Source organism: Siphateles boraxobius, unplaced genomic scaffold (genome assembly GCF_051911475.1).
Source record: "Siphateles boraxobius isolate OS27281-9 unplaced genomic scaffold, OSU_SipBor_1 31, whole genome shotgun sequence".
NCBI classification, from domain to species: domain Eukaryota; kingdom Metazoa; phylum Chordata; class Actinopteri; order Cypriniformes; family Leuciscidae; genus Siphateles; species Siphateles boraxobius.
The window spans coordinates 5,672,035-5,689,887 of record NW_027508931.1 but is presented as its reverse complement, the minus strand read 5'-3'; the positions used below and the strand labels follow the sequence as shown (position 1 = coordinate 5,689,887).

General features: G+C 37.6%; 1 protein-coding gene across 2 annotated transcripts in view; it reads left to right on the top strand.

Annotated features, from left to right (window-relative positions):
- cdh13 (cadherin 13, H-cadherin (heart)) overlaps positions 1–17,853 on the top strand; it is a 426,287-nt gene that overhangs the window by 406,283 nt on the left and 2,151 nt on the right. For both annotated transcript variants that reach the window (XM_077193535.1, XM_077193536.1), the window contains 2 exons: positions 5,265–5,498; positions 6,397–6,615. In XM_077193535.1, the coding sequence (XP_077049650.1) occupies positions 5,265–5,498; positions 6,397–6,615 (453 nt within the window). The remainder of the gene's footprint in view (positions 1–5,264; positions 5,499–6,396; positions 6,616–17,853) is intronic.

Below are 17,853 nucleotides of genomic sequence, written 5' to 3'. Positions count from 1 at the left end.
CTATTGAAAATGATAGGTCAGACAGATGAGTGAAAGAGAGAGAGACAGTGAGCAGACAGCGATACAGACAGAGAAAGCTTTGGTATTAGCCCAAGCTGTTTGTAGTCAATTGGTCCGTCTTGCAGAAAAGCATCAGGTGGAACAGACGCTATGGGCCAGTGGGTCAGTCCCAAAATAAAGCAACTCTCTGAACCGAGGATCTGTCTTTTGGGTCTGAGGGGATGAGATATAGTCCTGTACTGTCACAAAATCATTAATGCAACCAAAGGCATCGTTCCCCGACCTGTCATTCAAACTTTGCCTAAACAAGGATGGTACATTTCAGAATTTTTTTTTCTGGGTGTTTCTTCAGCAGTGGCTACTCTCTGTCTCTGTGGACTTTGACAGGTTTACATTTTTTTGTATTTGTCCACTAACAATGTCCAACAGTTTATATAGGCATCACTGGTTACTGTCGAATATGATTGAATGATTTTTTTTTTTTTAAAAATCTGAAGTATTATAGATATTTCCACCATTTTTCAAGTTGATTTGTGCATTTTAAAAAAAATTAACTTTTCTGTATTTTCTATGGCAAATACATAACATTTCAATTCATTTTCACAATCAATATAAAAAATGTATTTACTGTGCAGACGCTTTTGTTTGTGTGTGTGTGTGTTTGTGTGTGTGTGGGTGGGGGACGGGGGGGACGGGTTATAGCAGTTTTCACAGCTAAAAAAAATTTTAAAAAGTGTTTTATAATGCAGAGGGAAAAGACAGTTTTGTATTTGATTGTGAATCTGCTCACGAACAGCTGTGAGGCTGAAAAACTATCTCTTCAATATCAACAATGTTTAGCGATGCATTAGGAAGAAGTTTAGAGAAGAGGGAATTGGATCTCAGCAAAGTCAGACAAGATATGAGACTATATATATCAGTGCACCATGACAAAGGGAAAAATAAATCACTCTCATTATGGACGGGAAAGAAGACAGCATCCGAAACATCCAGTCCCATTATATGCTGCATATGTAATAGACATATTTATGCAAACAACCCTTTCTTATCCTTGTCTCATGAATATCTTTTATGTCAGTGCTGCATGTTAAACAAAGCGGTGTGTACTCAACTATTCATGAAGTCTGCTGTATATTTCAGCTCACGTTTACCTTAATCAATACTGATGTTACAGGGGTTGCCGGTTTCTAAGATGAAAGTTATTAAGTGATAAACTGCACTATTGCTCATTTCTAGAACACTTTATGGTGCATCTAAATGTGTGTAATAGGCCTTCAATGTGAGTTAGAGGAGGAGGGAGCTCTTAGCACTGCTGAAGATGATTATGATGATGATACTGATGAAGATGGTAAAAACTAGAGCGATCAAGCGAGGGAATGTGTTTTTTCTCAGTTAAGACAAATAACGTTCATGTTTTCTAACCACTTACAGCAACCATGTGTAAATAGGGAAGATTTGCATTCTCTCATGCATATATGTCTTCTCTGAGTCCCATAGCACACATAGGAAAGCTTCATAAAGCCTGACTGATATGATTTAACATCATGATGTATTTTCTAGGAGCAGAATTGAAGAACTTTAAGTTGCTGCATACATTTTAGTATTATTGTTATACAATAGACCCATACATTATTTGCTTACATTTTAAAATGTATGAATGTCATTGCATTTGATACAAAAGATACAAAAATGTATCATTTATTTTAATGAAAGAACAATAAACATTTAAAGCATTTTAAAAGAGGAGGAATTATTAATAGATCTATATTTTCAAAATTAAATCAAAAGGCGTTTGGACACTGGCTGTCAAACGTCATTTGTTTGCTGGTGCGTTTTATCTAATGCATTGGAATTAATAGGATGTCAGTGGAGCTGCACGATTAATCGTTAAACGATTGTGATCTCAATTCAAATACTCATGCAATCTTATTCAAATGAAAAGGATTTGGCTGTCTGTTAAACCTTTGACAAGTATATTTGACAAGTCAAACTCTTCCGCTGACCCAGAGAGAGCAGTTATTATGTATAGGTATGAAACAGCTTCACAAACAGTTGTCACAAACTTGTCAACAACACAGTATCATTATTTCTGTCTTACAATAATTCAAATTATCACTGAAGTACTTGGATAAAGTTTGTGGTTCGGATATAAACACTGATGCGTACGGTAGCCATTCGAACTTTGAAAAAATTACCTTTTGAAAGTAACTTTAACCACCAGTAACGGCTTTAAATAAATATTGCATCAGTTGCATCAATTACATCGTAACACCAGTTGGTGGCTGTTAAAAATATATTTGTCATTCAATCATTCATTCAAGAGATTCATTCAAAAACACTGATTCATCCAGTAATGAAACAAGTGTTTATGAGTGAGTCATTTAATCATTCATTCAACCCAACTTAAAAAAAAATTATAATAACCTCAAGTAAATTACATGTTATTTTATTTAATTGTCTATTCAGAATCATGGGAGAATTGTGATTCTGTAATTATTTGAAACAAATAAAAAGTGATTCTCAATTTATCCAGAATCATGCAGCTCTAGATTTAAGTATCCAAATGTGTTTTTTAAGATTATTGGAGTATGTTTTACAAGAAAATACTGTTTATTAATTCCATGTGATACTTTGTTTCGTTGTGTTTGTTTATGAAATGTACTTGCAAATTCTGAGTAAAAAAATGTCTACACCAAATTCTTCAGTGTACAGGAACTGTAGCATTACGCAGGTTCAGGTTGTCTTCAGCATTATTGTTACATACTGGGACACCTAGACACTCAGTTTCCCTGAATGACAGACGTGTTAGTCAATTTATGTTTGTCTGCATTGACGAGACACAGATGCAAGTGCGGCTAATGAAAGTCCCAGCCACGCTCCTCTTCCCAGCGGGCGCACCCTTCTAGTGCATAACCGAGTGATGATGATGATGATGATAGAAGGGAAGAAGACTTACCGTCTCAATATGCACAATAATTCCCTTGTGCAAAGCTAAAATACTTCCATAGTATTTGGGGAGAAAATAAATTGGAGGTCAGTGGCAGTATGTGGAATGTTTGTCTTCACCAGACCAAAACTAATCGTGATGCAATAAGGTTTCATATTGCTGCTAGCTTTCAGAAAGGTTGAAATTGTTTGCTTTTCATCTATTCAGATGCATTTTTATAATATCAATCAAAATGTGAGAGATAAAGGCACAATATATTAATAAAAACTACATTGTGTTTTTGTGCAATGTCTTAATATAACCTTTATTGCATTTGCCTTTTATGTATAAACCTCACTTGGGCATATAGCAGTGAGGTGCATTAAATATGAATGCATTTTAGTGTCTATATGAGTCATAGATGTGATCTCTCATCCGAACGCTCTCCGTTCCAGTGGAATAACACAATAACATGCTACCAGATACGTCACCGTGACTGAATACAGACAAAGAGAGGCTATTTTCATGTTTATTTATAAAAAGTGGTTGAGGATGATTCCGGCTCGCAACCTCTTGCACTTGAGGACAGAAATATTACTCTGAACCACATCAGCTCATGCTCTGGAAGGGTGCTCAAGCCCCCCTGAATATTCTAGAGTCTCCCCTGCATGCATCTGGGATTTTTATGTGATCCATATATTGTGATTTTAGCTGTTTGGGTCAGAAAACGGTCAATAGCGGTGGTTGTGAGCATAAACCTAATCTATATCCAGTCGCTACCATATACCAACCCAACAGGCTGTATTTATGTAATACTTGCCTTGACCTTTGCCGTCTTTCAATCATTGGTTTGTTCACTGGTCTTGAAAGTGGAGCAATGGACGTATTTACTAATGCACAAACAAGCCATGTCTAAATTTTTAAAAGAGTTCATGATTTATAAATCAGATCGTTGCTATCGCTCATGGCGGGGCATGTTTTCTTCTGTGAAGCATAGTGAGAAGTCTGCCGCTTTTATGGTGTTAGGCGAGACAGTTTGCTTTTGTTCATGGATATGCATTTCTTTTCGGCTTGTGAAACGTCTTGTTACGTACTTGGCAATCTTTTTGAGCAGAAAATCAATAAAACATGGAAAGGACACATCATTGTTCTGCCTCTAAACGCTGTTCTGCAGGTGCGAGACGCAATTGGAACAAACCTGATTTCTTTTTCTTGCGAGACATTACTTTCTCCCATGTTTTGACACTGTGTCTTTTCTTCTTCCCTTTGAGGCCTGAGTGTTCCTGGGAACACGAGGACAAAATCATTCTGTAATTACTGATCCTGTCATCGGATGTTAATTGCGAGTGACCTCCAGGGCTGTTTATAATTATACAGTCCTGCAATAACTGCTAATCTCTCAGAAGCAGATTTTTTTAAAAGCCTTAAATAATGTTTTCTCCTGTGCAATATTCAATGAAGTGCAATTTGATACAAAATGAGGCTTCTTTCAAATCAAGGAAATTGCTGTTACTCCAAGTCAGAAACTGAATGTTTTGATTTGGTGTTATTGTTTTCTTTCTTTATAGCCATTGATTGCTGATGTCTGTGATTCTGCATCCTGTCTGACCTTTTGTAAAAAAAAAAGTCTTAACCCACTTTGCTTTACAGTAACAGTCAGATGCCGGTGCTTTGTTAACTGCAAACCTCCTGTGCATTTAAAAGAGAACTATTGATTTGGCCTATAAAGCCAAAAAGCTTTAGACTGGGGAAGGACTTTTATGTGATTGTGATCATCAAAATTGACCCCTTTTTATTTTCTTAATACTCTATGCTGCCTTTTATGGAAGCTTGTTTTATTTTTCAGAATATCAAATAAAAAAAGATAAATGTGGGATTAAAGGTAAATGTTAACAGTAAGAAATAGTACAATTCTAAGCATAAAAAAATACTTTGTTGGATTTGTTTACTTATTTATTTAACTCTGAGGCAGAAACTTCCATAAAATTACTTTAACTGAAAAAAATCAACTAAAACAAGAAATGTTGCCTTTGGCAAATAACTGAAATAAAGTAAGTTTAGGATGAAGTACTAAAGTTGCTAAAACTAAAATAAAAATAAATTAAAACTAAATGGCAAACAAAAACCTATTAAAAAGGACAAAAACACATAACAAAATTACTACAGCTTATATTAAAATGAAAACTAAAAATGTAAAAAAATAAAATAAAAAAAATAAAAGCTTATTCGAAATATTAATAAATACAAGATTAGTATCTAAATAATATTAAAATAGAACTGGTCCTGCCCTACTTTTTTTGTTGCATATTCTGTTTAAGTCTACCTTTTGTCTCACTAGGTAATCCACCCGCCACTGGCACAGGTACACTGATAATCACTCTGGAGGACGAGAACGATAACGCTCCCTACGTCTTCCCCTCCGTGGCCCGGGTGTGCGAGGACGCTAAAGACATAAATGTGGTGGTGATCGGGGGACGAGACAAGGACATTCATCCTAATACAGATCCTTTCAAGATCGAGCTTGGCAAACAGCCAGGACTGGAGAAAACATGGAAGATCTCCAGGATCAATGGTAAGCTAATTCTCAGATGGGACAGAAACAGGCACGCACCCACGGTTAAACACATGCCGGCTATTTCTAAGGCCTGTTCGAGGAAATATACAAGGTGCTCTTACTATAAGAATAGTTTACCTTAATACAGTTAAGCTTAATTGATTTTTTTGTTGATTAATCAATTTCAGCACTAATGCATTTAGTAATAATGAAAATGAAGAATGAAAACACTGCATATACAGGCATAAATTACTATATTTTTTTATGTTCAATAAATTAATTACTTTCAATGCAAACATATAATGTAATGACAATTAATCATGAACATTTTTGAAAATAGTAATGGAGTGCCAGTATAAATCAACTCGGAATTTTGGCAGAATTGACTGAGATCATAACAGTCCTGAAAACTGGCATCCCTATAGTGAATATCATTATTGTGGTAGTCTATCTGCTATACTAGCACCAAACCAGCAGTAACCAGCCAGTACAAAGGTTAGAATTCTGGTGTTTTCACCTGGGTCAAATGGACCACATGCTGCTGAGACGGAAAAGGATCACTTTATTGTCACAGACAGTGTGTGTATCATTAGAGATCACTCTGACCAAATAGCTGAGTGTATTTGTGGTTTATCTTAGCAGACTCTCGATTACCCATCTCTCCCGAGAGAACACACTCAAATATAGAAAGGCATGTGAATCTCAAGACTTCTGTCAGCTGTTTGAGAAGAGAATCAGTGGCAGATGATGTGATACAAAGACAGAACAAGAGAGGTTATTTGAGATTAAGTGGCTTATAGTCTCCTGTAGCCAAACCTTTTGTAGTTTATTATGCCTATTTAGAGAGGAAGATCCAGTCCGTCTGACATGTAAAGTGGCCAGAACGGTTTATTAAATTGTTTTATGATGTTTTTAGACACTCACTCCCAGATCATGTTGCTGCACAGCCTTAAAAAGGCCAACTACAACCTGCCGCTGGTTCTGACCGACTCTGGCGTCCCTCCCATATCCAACAACACAGAACTGAAAGTTCAGGTGTGCACCTGTAAGAAGAACAGAATGGACTGCAGCCGTGCCGCCTCGGTACAAACAAACCTCTTGCTGCTGCTCGGCCTGGTTCTGCTCTCCATGCTCGGTAAGTGTCCTACACAACACACACACACACATACATGATCTCTCTTATCAAAATGCTGGAAATTCTAGGTGATTTGCTTAAATGTGGAGTTTTAAAGTTTGATAGGTGCTGCATATTTCATGGTTTCTAATAAAGTGCAAATAAATATTGCAAGTGTTCCAGAGCCACGATTCTGCCTGACAGTAAAATAAATAAATAAATAAAAAGTCAGAACTCTGCAGAGTTTATTATTGTACAACACTCTCTTAATTCTTGAACTTGGAACTTCGTCCATTCTGGGCAGAAGCGGTACATCTGAACTTCTGACTTAATTTGCAGGACTCCCTATAGGCTTTTAAACCCTATTTTGTTTTAAACCTATTTGGATTTGGGTATTAGTAGAGTCCAGTTTACAGGCTGCTTGCAGAATCACTCCCATTCATTCAGTTTGTTTATGGACCATATTCTCGAATGGCTAAACAACAATCTGCTCTCATGTGGCCTTCGCACACACAAAAACAAACAAACACACACACATTTAAAATTAAGGGCAAAACAGAAAATGGTTAAATAACAAAATTTTCATTCATAGACTCAGAGTTATGACTATTTAAACTTTTTACTAAATATATAATCCGATTTACGTTCACGTGTTGTATTTATATATTTGGGCATTTAACTATATTCAGATTTACACACAAATTGTGTTTACTGTAAATCTGAACAAAGATATTTATTTATTTTTTGGCAAGGTACCTACCTTTTTAGAAGTTTTCCAGCATATATGTGTTGTTACTTTAGCTCAGTATCGATGTTGATAATGAACACCCTGTATACCTTGCTTTACAGTTTGACAGGAAATTGGCTTCTCTTCTAGAGTGTCTTCAGTGACCCCGTATCTATTTACTGTGTTAAAGCCTGGAACTGCATTAAGAGTTGATCCATATCAGGCTAGATTTACAGCATATAGAGCCACTATTACAGCCAACAGAGAGCCATAGAAGCATTTAAAGAAATATGCACAAATTAAAGGTTTCTTTACAGCAGGTCTTAAGCTTTTCTGTGTGTGTGTGTGTGTGTGTATGTGTGTGTCGTTGTGTAATATATGTTAGTCCTATAGTTAATCTCCCATCCAAACCTGCACACAGTCCCCTGGTGACTCTTTCTCCCGGCAATAACATAAATAATTCACTCCTTTAGAGGGGCTGGAATATAATGGAACTCTATACAGCCATTCTAAAATGGAAAACAGAGGAAAAATAATTCTGTTCAGAAGAGACATCATGCTCTGAGGATTTCTATTGCTAGGTTCCTCGCCCAAGCCCTGGTTTGAATAGAAGTCGTGATGCCAATGTCTCCAGATCTGCATTAAACCTGGAAGGCAGTTCTTCTCCACAGTCTCTCCCTCAGTCACTTTCTTATTTGTGTTATCTCTCTACATTCAGATAACCATATTTTCACTTTGATCTAGTCTTATATCATGCAAATTAACATTTGGGGGGAATTGACTAAAATTACACCATTTGCTTGTGCTGTATATCAGAGAAAACCCCATATCTTATTCAATTTAACTTAGGTTAATCGGGTACTAAAGATGCTATTTAATATTATTGTATTATTTATGTTTGGCTTGTTGTAGGTTTTCTATGGATTTGATATTAATCATGGTCACAGTTTTTAATCGAATACCTGACAGACAACAACTGATCAAATGATGGAGAATTATAATCAAGCATATATACAGACATATGTGAATGAGAGGTGCAAATAATTTAAATTACCTTTGCCTATAGTGGACGCAATTCATCTCAGTGAATTCCCATTTTAGCATTGTTTCTGCGTCTTTTTGCCCTTTCATTTCATTTTCTCTTTTTCCCCCAGTAGCTCTGCTAACAGTCATTGTGTTAGAGTGAATGTTTAATTTGTGACTGTAATAGACTGAAATTATGGGATTATTTGCTACTGCCTTGGCAGACATTTAACATCCACTCTATTATGCCATGCTGGTTTACCCAAAGGGGCTGTTGAGGTATTTCTGGGTAGAAAAATAAAATGTATATGTGTATATATATACAGATATGTCCGGATATAATATACTATATTAACATAACATATTCTGGTTTTAACATACAGTGTGATTCAAAAGTCTGGGAACACATTGAAAATATGGGATAAGTCTTCAACATTTCTATGTTACTAATCAAATAGATAAATTGGTAATATTGACCATCTAAACGCTTTTGTACAGAAGGTCATATTTTTCCTTAGTTGATTCTCTTTGAATTATCTTAAATCATGCTGGAGAACATTATCATCAGTTTTTTACACAAACTGAAGCTTGCGCAGCTTAAGTGCTGCTCATTAAAGCAACAAATACTTTCTATTTTAATATGAATTTTAAACTTTTCAGTCAAATGATGTTATTGCAATTCATTGTTTTGTATTGAATGAGAAAGAATGCAAAATAGAAGCATAGTTGTGTCAAGATGTTTAGACCCCACTGTAAATTGTGTGTGTGTGTGTGTGTGTGTGTGTGTGTGTGTGTGTGTGTGTGTGTGTGTGTGTGTGTGTGTGTGTGTGTGTGTGTGTGTGTGTGTGTGTGTGTGTGTGTGTGTGTGTGTGTGTGTGTGTGTGTGTGTGTGTGTGTGTTCCACATTCAGGCAGTGATGCATTGAAACAGGCAGTCTGAAAGTGTGTGCACATGTTTATATCTTGTGTGACATGACACATAGCTGGTGCATGCTGGTCTCAGAACTGCACTACATGCACACTAATGACTCCTGTAAGGATGCGTTTCACTGTCGCGCAGGAAGACACAGTCGAGGAGGGACCATGTCACTATGTCGCACACTGATCGAGTGGGAGGAAGAGAGTGTCTGACTTCAATTTCCTTATCACCTTAATGAACCCTGACCCCTGCTGAGAGAGAGAGTGGTGAGAACAGGCAGATAAGGCCAGAAGCTCAGTGATGGAGCTCTGCAAGAGAGAAATGGCCAAAAGATTAGACAGAACTCGCTTCATCTGTCTCCTCTACAGGAGACACGTACTCACACACACACATGTAGTTCATTAGTTTGTGCCATTCCATTTGTTTATAGGTAGTTGACATTAAATACAATAAGTTGATGATGTACTGCAGTGTGACACCTCTCTGATGCCTGACACCTGTAAAACATATTTTTGATAATCATTTTATAATTATTATTTTATAATTAATTTCATCAGGACCATTTAAAGAGATGAAAATTAAAATTAAAATTACCTTTTAAAATTAGGTATTCCGAAGGCAAAAAGATGATTCAAATGGTTAAATATTAAAGAAATTCTATACATTAATCTATATGTAGCTTATGGATAAAAAAAAGATAAAAAGGCACATAGATCTGTCACCTTCCCATGGTGATAATTGTAAATCTACAACAGTTAATATTAATTCAAATTGTTTTAATTACGTTTCATTCAGCTTTTTAAATGAAGATTGTATGTTTGTAAATTGTTTGTCTCCTCCACTGAGCTCCTGTGCTTACCTTCATGGACCCCCAGGTTAAAAACACTGGCTCGATCGCTGATGCATGGTTGTTTTGTCCCAAGTGTGAGTGTGATTTCTTCTATTTCTCTGTAACAATGTTTCCTGGGGAAATACCAGACTAGTGTTAAAGTTTTAGGCAAAATAATATATGTAATAATAGTTAGAAAAGTTGTAGACCCAAATACCAATAGAGGGAGAGTGAGAGTGATTGTGATATGCAATAGAGTGCAACAGACCTGTATACTTTTGTATAGCCTTGGTTACCGAAGACTTTTTCCCATTAATTTTTCGCATAGGTAAATTATATTTGTTAAATAGTTATGAACCATGAACCAAACCAACCTGCTATGAGGTATATCTCAATTACAATCTTTGATTTGAAGCCAAAAAGTACTTAAAGGAACACTATATCCACTATTTCCACCATAGGGAGAAAACCGTTCTCATTGCTTAACCGTTCCATTCCGTGCCGATCTGGCCCAGCTGGTGCAGATATGGTTTCATTTTCCACTGTGGGGCTGATAACAGAGTTCTTTGTAATGTAATACAAATGTGTCTGTCATTGCCCTGGTAACGCACGAGTTTACAGGTGATATGAGATGTAAATAGTGATTGATATGGAGAATGATTAGATATTCCTTTTAATTTTATAATAAAATTGTGTTTACGTCACTCAAATAGTGCATTTAGCCAGCTACAGAGAAACTGGTAGCTGGGCAAAAGGCAAGTGACCAAGTTTCACTACATGCGTTCTACTGCTAGCCAACCGTGCTGAGAATTCCGGGCCGAGAACGGTTTTGTATTCGTGTCTTGCCATACCAGGATCAAGTGTAAATACAACTGGAACCATTCCTTACAGTTCTTAGAACCTTTTGACCTGACAGTGGAAAAGTGGCTTGTTTATATTTTGAAAAAAAACTGCATGCATTGTATGGAAGAACATTATTTTGGTTGTGCTTCGGCTCTGCGTGATTGTGCGGATGAATATGGTTATCCTACTGCTCATAAAACATTCAATACTAGGCTTAAAGTGTGTATGTCAGGTTAAATTTGTAATTATGATTAACACAAAATAGTTAGGGGAAATACACATTTGACCAGTTGATGTATATTACCTAAAGGCATAATATAAGATGAAAAAGTTAGTTATTTTCAGTACTCACTTAAAACTGCTCCTCCCCCCAAACGAATCGCTTGACTTCATAAGAGGGAAACGTCTCCCCAGGTCGCTGAGAAAGTGAGTTTGATTTGAGTTCCCCTTACTCTTATAAATACTCATTTGATTCTAGCAATTACCTAGCTAACGTTAGCGTTGTGAGCACCCACCTCTCTGCAGCACATGCTCTCTACAGCTGAGGCCATGGGCTGGCAATGCCCACATAGACACCTATGAATTGTAACGAATAAATTTCGGAAGCAATAGCAAGTAAAACTCTGTTTATTTAAGTGAAAGTCAAATATAAGAAGGTCCAAGGGCGGCAGGCTAGCGGCGCAGGGACTCCGATGGTCAGATGTAAACCAGGTGCAAGAAGTGGTGAGAGTGACGATCAACACAACGAATCCAGGACATCCACGGGAAATACGACAGGAACAAAGAAGGACTGAGACTGGAACGTAGAGGGATCAACACCGAACACCAACAAACAACGATCTGACAATGGAGATGAGAAGTTGATGAGAATATATACACAGGAATGGATAGACTGCAGCTGGTGATGAGGTAATGAGTGATTGCTGAACGAGCGCTGATGAGCGGTCACGCCCCTCTGATCAGCGCACAGACATACAACAACAGAGACACGAGACAAGAAGAAGACATAGGATTTACCAACCGTGACAGTACCCCCTTCCCTAGGAACGCCTCCTGGCGTTCCCAGGCTCCCTTACCTGCCGATTGTAATCATCGATAAGGGAGTGATCCAGGATGTCTCTAGCCGGTACCCAACTTCTCTCCTCCAGACCGTAACCTTCCCAGTCCACCAAGTACTGGAATCCGCGCCCCCTCCGTCTCGAGTCCAGAACACGATTGACCGAATAAGTGGGTTCCCCGTCTACGAGACGCGGCGGGGGAGGAACCGGGGCTAGCGGATTTTAGATACATGAAAGACAAGATGAATCCTCGTGTACACTGGAGGAAGATTCATGCGGACTGTCACCGGACTAATGATTTTGGTGACAGAAAACGGGCCAATGAATTTGGGTGCGAGTTTATTCGAAACGGAGCGGAGAGGAATGTCCTTGGTGGAAACCCACACTTTAGAACCGACGACGTATACGGGAGGCCTCCACCGATGGCGATCGGCTTTGGCCTTGGTGCGCGCCCCCACTTGGAGTAGAGTCTCACGAGCTCTAGTCCAAGTGCGGTGACACCTCTGGACGAAGGCGTGGGCGGAGGGGACCGTGACTTCGGATTCCAGACTAGGAAAAATAGGTGGCTGGTAACCTACGCTACACTCAAATGTTGATAGGCCCGTGGATGACACTGGCAATGTGTTTTGGGCGTACTCCACCATAGACAGTTGCTGACTCCAAGAGGAAGGATTCTTGGACACTAAACATCGCAACGTTCGCTCCAAATCCTGGTTGGCTCGCTCAGTTTGACCATTGCTCTGGGGATGGAACCCAGAGGACAGACTGACAGTCGCCCCCAAAAGTTTACAATACTCTCGCCAAAATTTGGACACAAATTGGGGTCCCCTGTCAGAAACCACGTCTGTCGGGAGGCCATGAATCCGAAAGACGTGATCAACGACAATCAACGCTGTCTCCTTGGCTGAAGGTAATTTGGGCAAGGGAATAAAATGGGCAGCCTTCGAGAACCGGTCCACCACGGTCAAAACTACCGTGTGACCCTGGGAGGGTGGGAGGGCGGTGATAACACACACACACCAACACCAACCAACATATTCCAGCATTGCAATCTTGACATCGCAGCCTGTCAATTATAGCCACGGAGCTTCAGAGCTAAGGCGGAGCTACAGATTAGGTGTCCCTAAATAACCATAGTAAATAACCCGCGTATCTAACAGTAGTTCCGCATTAATTAATTTGCACACAAGTTTTATTTATTTTATACCGTGTATTCTCTGTGTATATTCATGCACCGAACCGTGACGCCCGTACCATTTTGGTTCAAAACGAATACGTGTACTGTTCCACCTCTAAGTTATGCATGCTTACCTGGACACCTGACTAACTCTCCACTGGTTCTCTTCACACCAGATATTTATGTTTCTTCGATAAAAATGATTAAAATTTCTGTTTGGCTCCTCATCTGTCTCACGCCTGGGAGGCTCAAAATTGTATCGCTGTGGGCCATCGTAGGTTTGAGGGGGATTTTGGATCTCCTCAGACTCAAAACTCTCCATACTTGAATAGAACTTTTTTGGCACGTCTCCCTCTTCTGACGTCACTGCTCAGCTGTGTTTTAAAAGACCTTGACAGAAATGGCTATAAAGCTTACTGTAGGGAAATTACAGTAATAATTTTAATGATAATTACATTTTCACTCAGACATCTAAACCTTATTTAATATATCTAAAAAAAAATTAGCCTGACATAAACACTTTAAGAGATATAACCAGTTTAGATGGAAAGGGTTTCAAGCTCACTAGCTGAAGATGTTACTGTAGCGTTATTCCTAATTAATAGACACGGTACTTAATTAAAAGTAAATTTCTAGCACAGCACTACAACAGCCTGTAATGAAATGACCCTTCACAATAGATAATGCTTTACAATGAACTCTGTTAGAGAGCTACATATGACAGTTTATCTGTTCAATAAAATGCCTTACTCATTGAGTAATAAAATTGCCATCTCCACATTGCTTTTACAACATTTAAAATCCCTCAGTTCTCGTCATTTTATGAACTCTATCACGTTCTATTTTTGCCAGCAGACTCTCCTCATTTCCATGTTTTTTTTTATTCCATGATTCCCCAGAGGTTCAAGATTTAGCGTGGTCCATGTAAACTTTTCACGGTTGTTGTTGTGACAACTTATCCTTGCCACTCCCACATGCGTCAAAGTAGCCGGAGCAACTTTTCTCTATTTACAAATATGATGAGACACACACAGGGAAGTGACCTATGTTCACAATTTCCTGTGAAAACCATCTTGACTGGTCTAAAATATAAACACTTATAATAGGCGTACCATAGTGAATCTGGATAAGACAAAAAAAATGTTTTGGAAGAACGATTGATGATGCATTGAAATTTTAAACAAAAAAGTTACATAGTGTGCCTTTAAAGCATTAGAGAAATTCACGTTTCACAGACGTACTTTGCGATTTTAATGTGTTTAATGTGTTTTTCTCACACAGCCTCTGTAAAAAATTCCAGGGCAAATTATCTACTGTTTTTCGGCAAACTTGACGGTCCTCTGGAAAATCTAATCCAGTCCTAATGAGAATGTCTGTGATTGCCAATATTGTATTATTCCTAACACTTGTCCTCATGTGTTTTTGACCCACCTCAGGTTCCATTTGCGCACCAGTCTTCGGCATGCTTTCATTTCAATATGGATTGTATCTGACGAAATTTTTTTTTTAAATTAATAAATGGACCCAAACCGCGGAAACTGTGAATACTGCCCATTTTAATATCAGTGTCAGGTAAGAGTAGGATACTTGTCTAGATGTCTTAGCTCACTTGTTTATTATAAACAGCCATTTCTATAAACTCGTGAAGTTTACTTAGAGTATGAAAAATGAATTAAAATTATACCAATACATAATCAATTAAAAAGACATGGGTGATGCATGCAAGCACAGCAGATGAGCTTCTGTAATGCCCACATCTAAAAAAACACACACTCCCACCTCTGTTATAAACATGGAGATGTTAGTCCCATCCGGATCGCTACATGAAACTTGAGTGATAAGAATTGTAACTCATACTGTATGTTGTTTAGAAAACTAGTCCCTAACTATAGGCTATATAGAGATTTTCAAACTTAAATCTTTTTATTTCCTTTTTTTTTTATTCTTTAAGTTTTTAATCATAACCAAAAATACATAGAGTGAAATTAGGGTTCTGGATTTATTTCCCATTTGGTGTGAAAGGCATTTAATTGCTGAAAATAGGACAAGAAGAAGAATCATACTCAGTGGGCATTTCACTTTAAAGTAACCGTTTGTTTGTGTTTGTGCAGCTGTGAGTGTGTATGTGTGTCAGTGGATGTGTATTTTTAGCTTGCATGTTGCTAACCTTCTGCTTCACGGACTGAAAAATTATCTGTTTTTCCTCCATTCTCAAGGATAAAGAAGTCCAGTAGACTTGCATTTGTGGCCTCTTAAATAATGTATGGAAGCCTCCGGGAGAACACAAACAGATCATCTATGAACTGACACCAGTTCCTCTCTCTTTAGACCCCCATGAAAGTTCCTAAATTTTGAACCGGATACATGCGTGTGCCACATCATGGGGGGCCGACTGGCACCGTCTCACACACACTCAGTAGTCTTGACGTCTTCGATCCCACAGGAGCCATTGTTGCGGTTTCCGGTGACAGTTTGCCAAACATCACCTTCTGTGCTGATTTGCCCTTTGAGTCCATTGATTTTGTTTGTCCTTTGAAAATGTGGCTCCATTGAGCTGTATATCTGATTACACCAGCGATGTTAATTGCAGAGAGGAAGAAAAACATCATTCACGACACAAGACGAGGCCACATTCTGAAACAAATATCGTGAGGAAATCTAATTATATTTTACACTGAAAAACTAGGCTTTGATGTAGCCAGTCCAGTTCACAGTGGAGACTGTTAGGTGCACATGTTCAGCAGAGGAAAGGTCAAACAATGCCAAGATGACCTTACTGCCCCCTGTAGGACTGGTTGCAAACTACAATTTAGAGATCACTCCTCTGGGGTAAGATGGGGTTAGACACAGTATGTTAATTAAAAGCAACATTAAAGACATTTGTTATTAAAAAAAATAGTCAAAATAAGTACTGTTCTTGTTCTTATATCTATTATTCAAAAAAATCCTGGAAAAAAATGTGTCAGTTTTTTTTAGATTGATAATAATTAATTAAGCAGCAAATTGGCATATTAAAATGATTTCTAAAGATCATGTGACACTGAACACTGGAGTAATGGCTGCTGAAAATTCTAAATTCAGCTTTTCTATCACAGGAATAAATTACAATTTATAATATATTAAAATAGAAAGCAGTTATTTAAAATTGTAATAATATTTCAGAATAGTACTGTTTTTACTTTATTTTTTAATCAAATAAATGCAGTATAGTAAAGTAAAGGCTATTATAAGGGGGAAAATACTGTATTTGTTGAATAGAGATTACTGATTCTCTTTTAGACAGTTGCTTTTTGCAATTTGGTTGAGTGGAAAAGGTTTTTGTTGATGCTTTTAAAATGTCTTAGTTTCTGTTTACTTGTTGAGGCTACTTTAACTATCTGCGTCCATTTGACTTTTCTTTTTTCTTTTTTTACAAATACCATATTACTACTTTTTACACTTTGTGTGAATAGCATTTATTTACACGCAATGTAAATAACATATACTTTTTTTTTCGTTTTTCGTTTTCATATTTTTTAAAACTCCGTGGTTAAAACAGTGAGGTAGTCCAGCTGGTATATAAGCACACAAATTTGAAATGTTAGTCATAGTTAGATTAATATTGCTGTAATTGAAAATTACAAATGATACAGTGGTTTGGTGTATGTTCCTAACGTGATATTTTTCGACAAATGAAGAGTTGTGATATACCCAACAGGCCTCTAAAACCGCTCTTTAATCTAATGAAAGATACCCAACAGGGGTAAAATATAATTAATCCACAACAGGGAAATAAGCCTGGGCCTGTGCCCAATGAAGTTTAAATCCCCTTTTCTGCCAAGATGGACATTTTTACTCTTTAATGCACTCTGGTTACTAATGTGGCCTGTCTTGAGGGGATGAGAAATTTCCACAGCTTCGACCTGTTTACTGGCTCTTGTTTTGATGTGCCATCCGCGGTGCACCTGGCAGATAAAGCATAACCTCTTCTTGTTAATTAATTTTTAAGTGTGAAAGGAACAATTAATGCAGCTTGCTAAGGCAAATTACAATCTCTAATACTCTAATATACATAATTATATATATAAAAAAATGGATGTAGAATATTGCTCATACGCTGGAAGTCAATGGGGTCTGCTGTTGCTTTGGACCACACTGACTTTCATTGTGGTCATTCATTACACACACACACACACACACACACACACACACACACACACACACACACACACACACACACACACACACACACATATATATAGTACACTTTAGTTTAGGGTCCAATTCTCACTATTAAATAGTTGCTTACTAGCATGCATATAAGGATATTGGCTGCTTATTAGTACTCACTAAGCACATATTAATGCCTTATTCTGCATGACCATATTCTACATCTCTTTATCCTACCCAATACCTAAACTTAACAACTACCTTACTAACTATTAATAAGCAGTAATTAGGAGTTTATTGATGCAAAAGTCGTAGTTAATAGTGAGAATTGGATGCTAACCTAAAGTGTGACCATATATATACTGAGTTTCATGGCTGTATACTTGAAACCCATCATGAATAACTTTACTTCATGGCTGATGAAAAGACAAATTGAGGCAGTGAATTAAGATGCAAAGGGGGTGCAATATATCTATCGGACCAAAGCACTGGAGTGCAGGGATCACGTGTGTTTATTGTGTCTGTCTCAAATGCA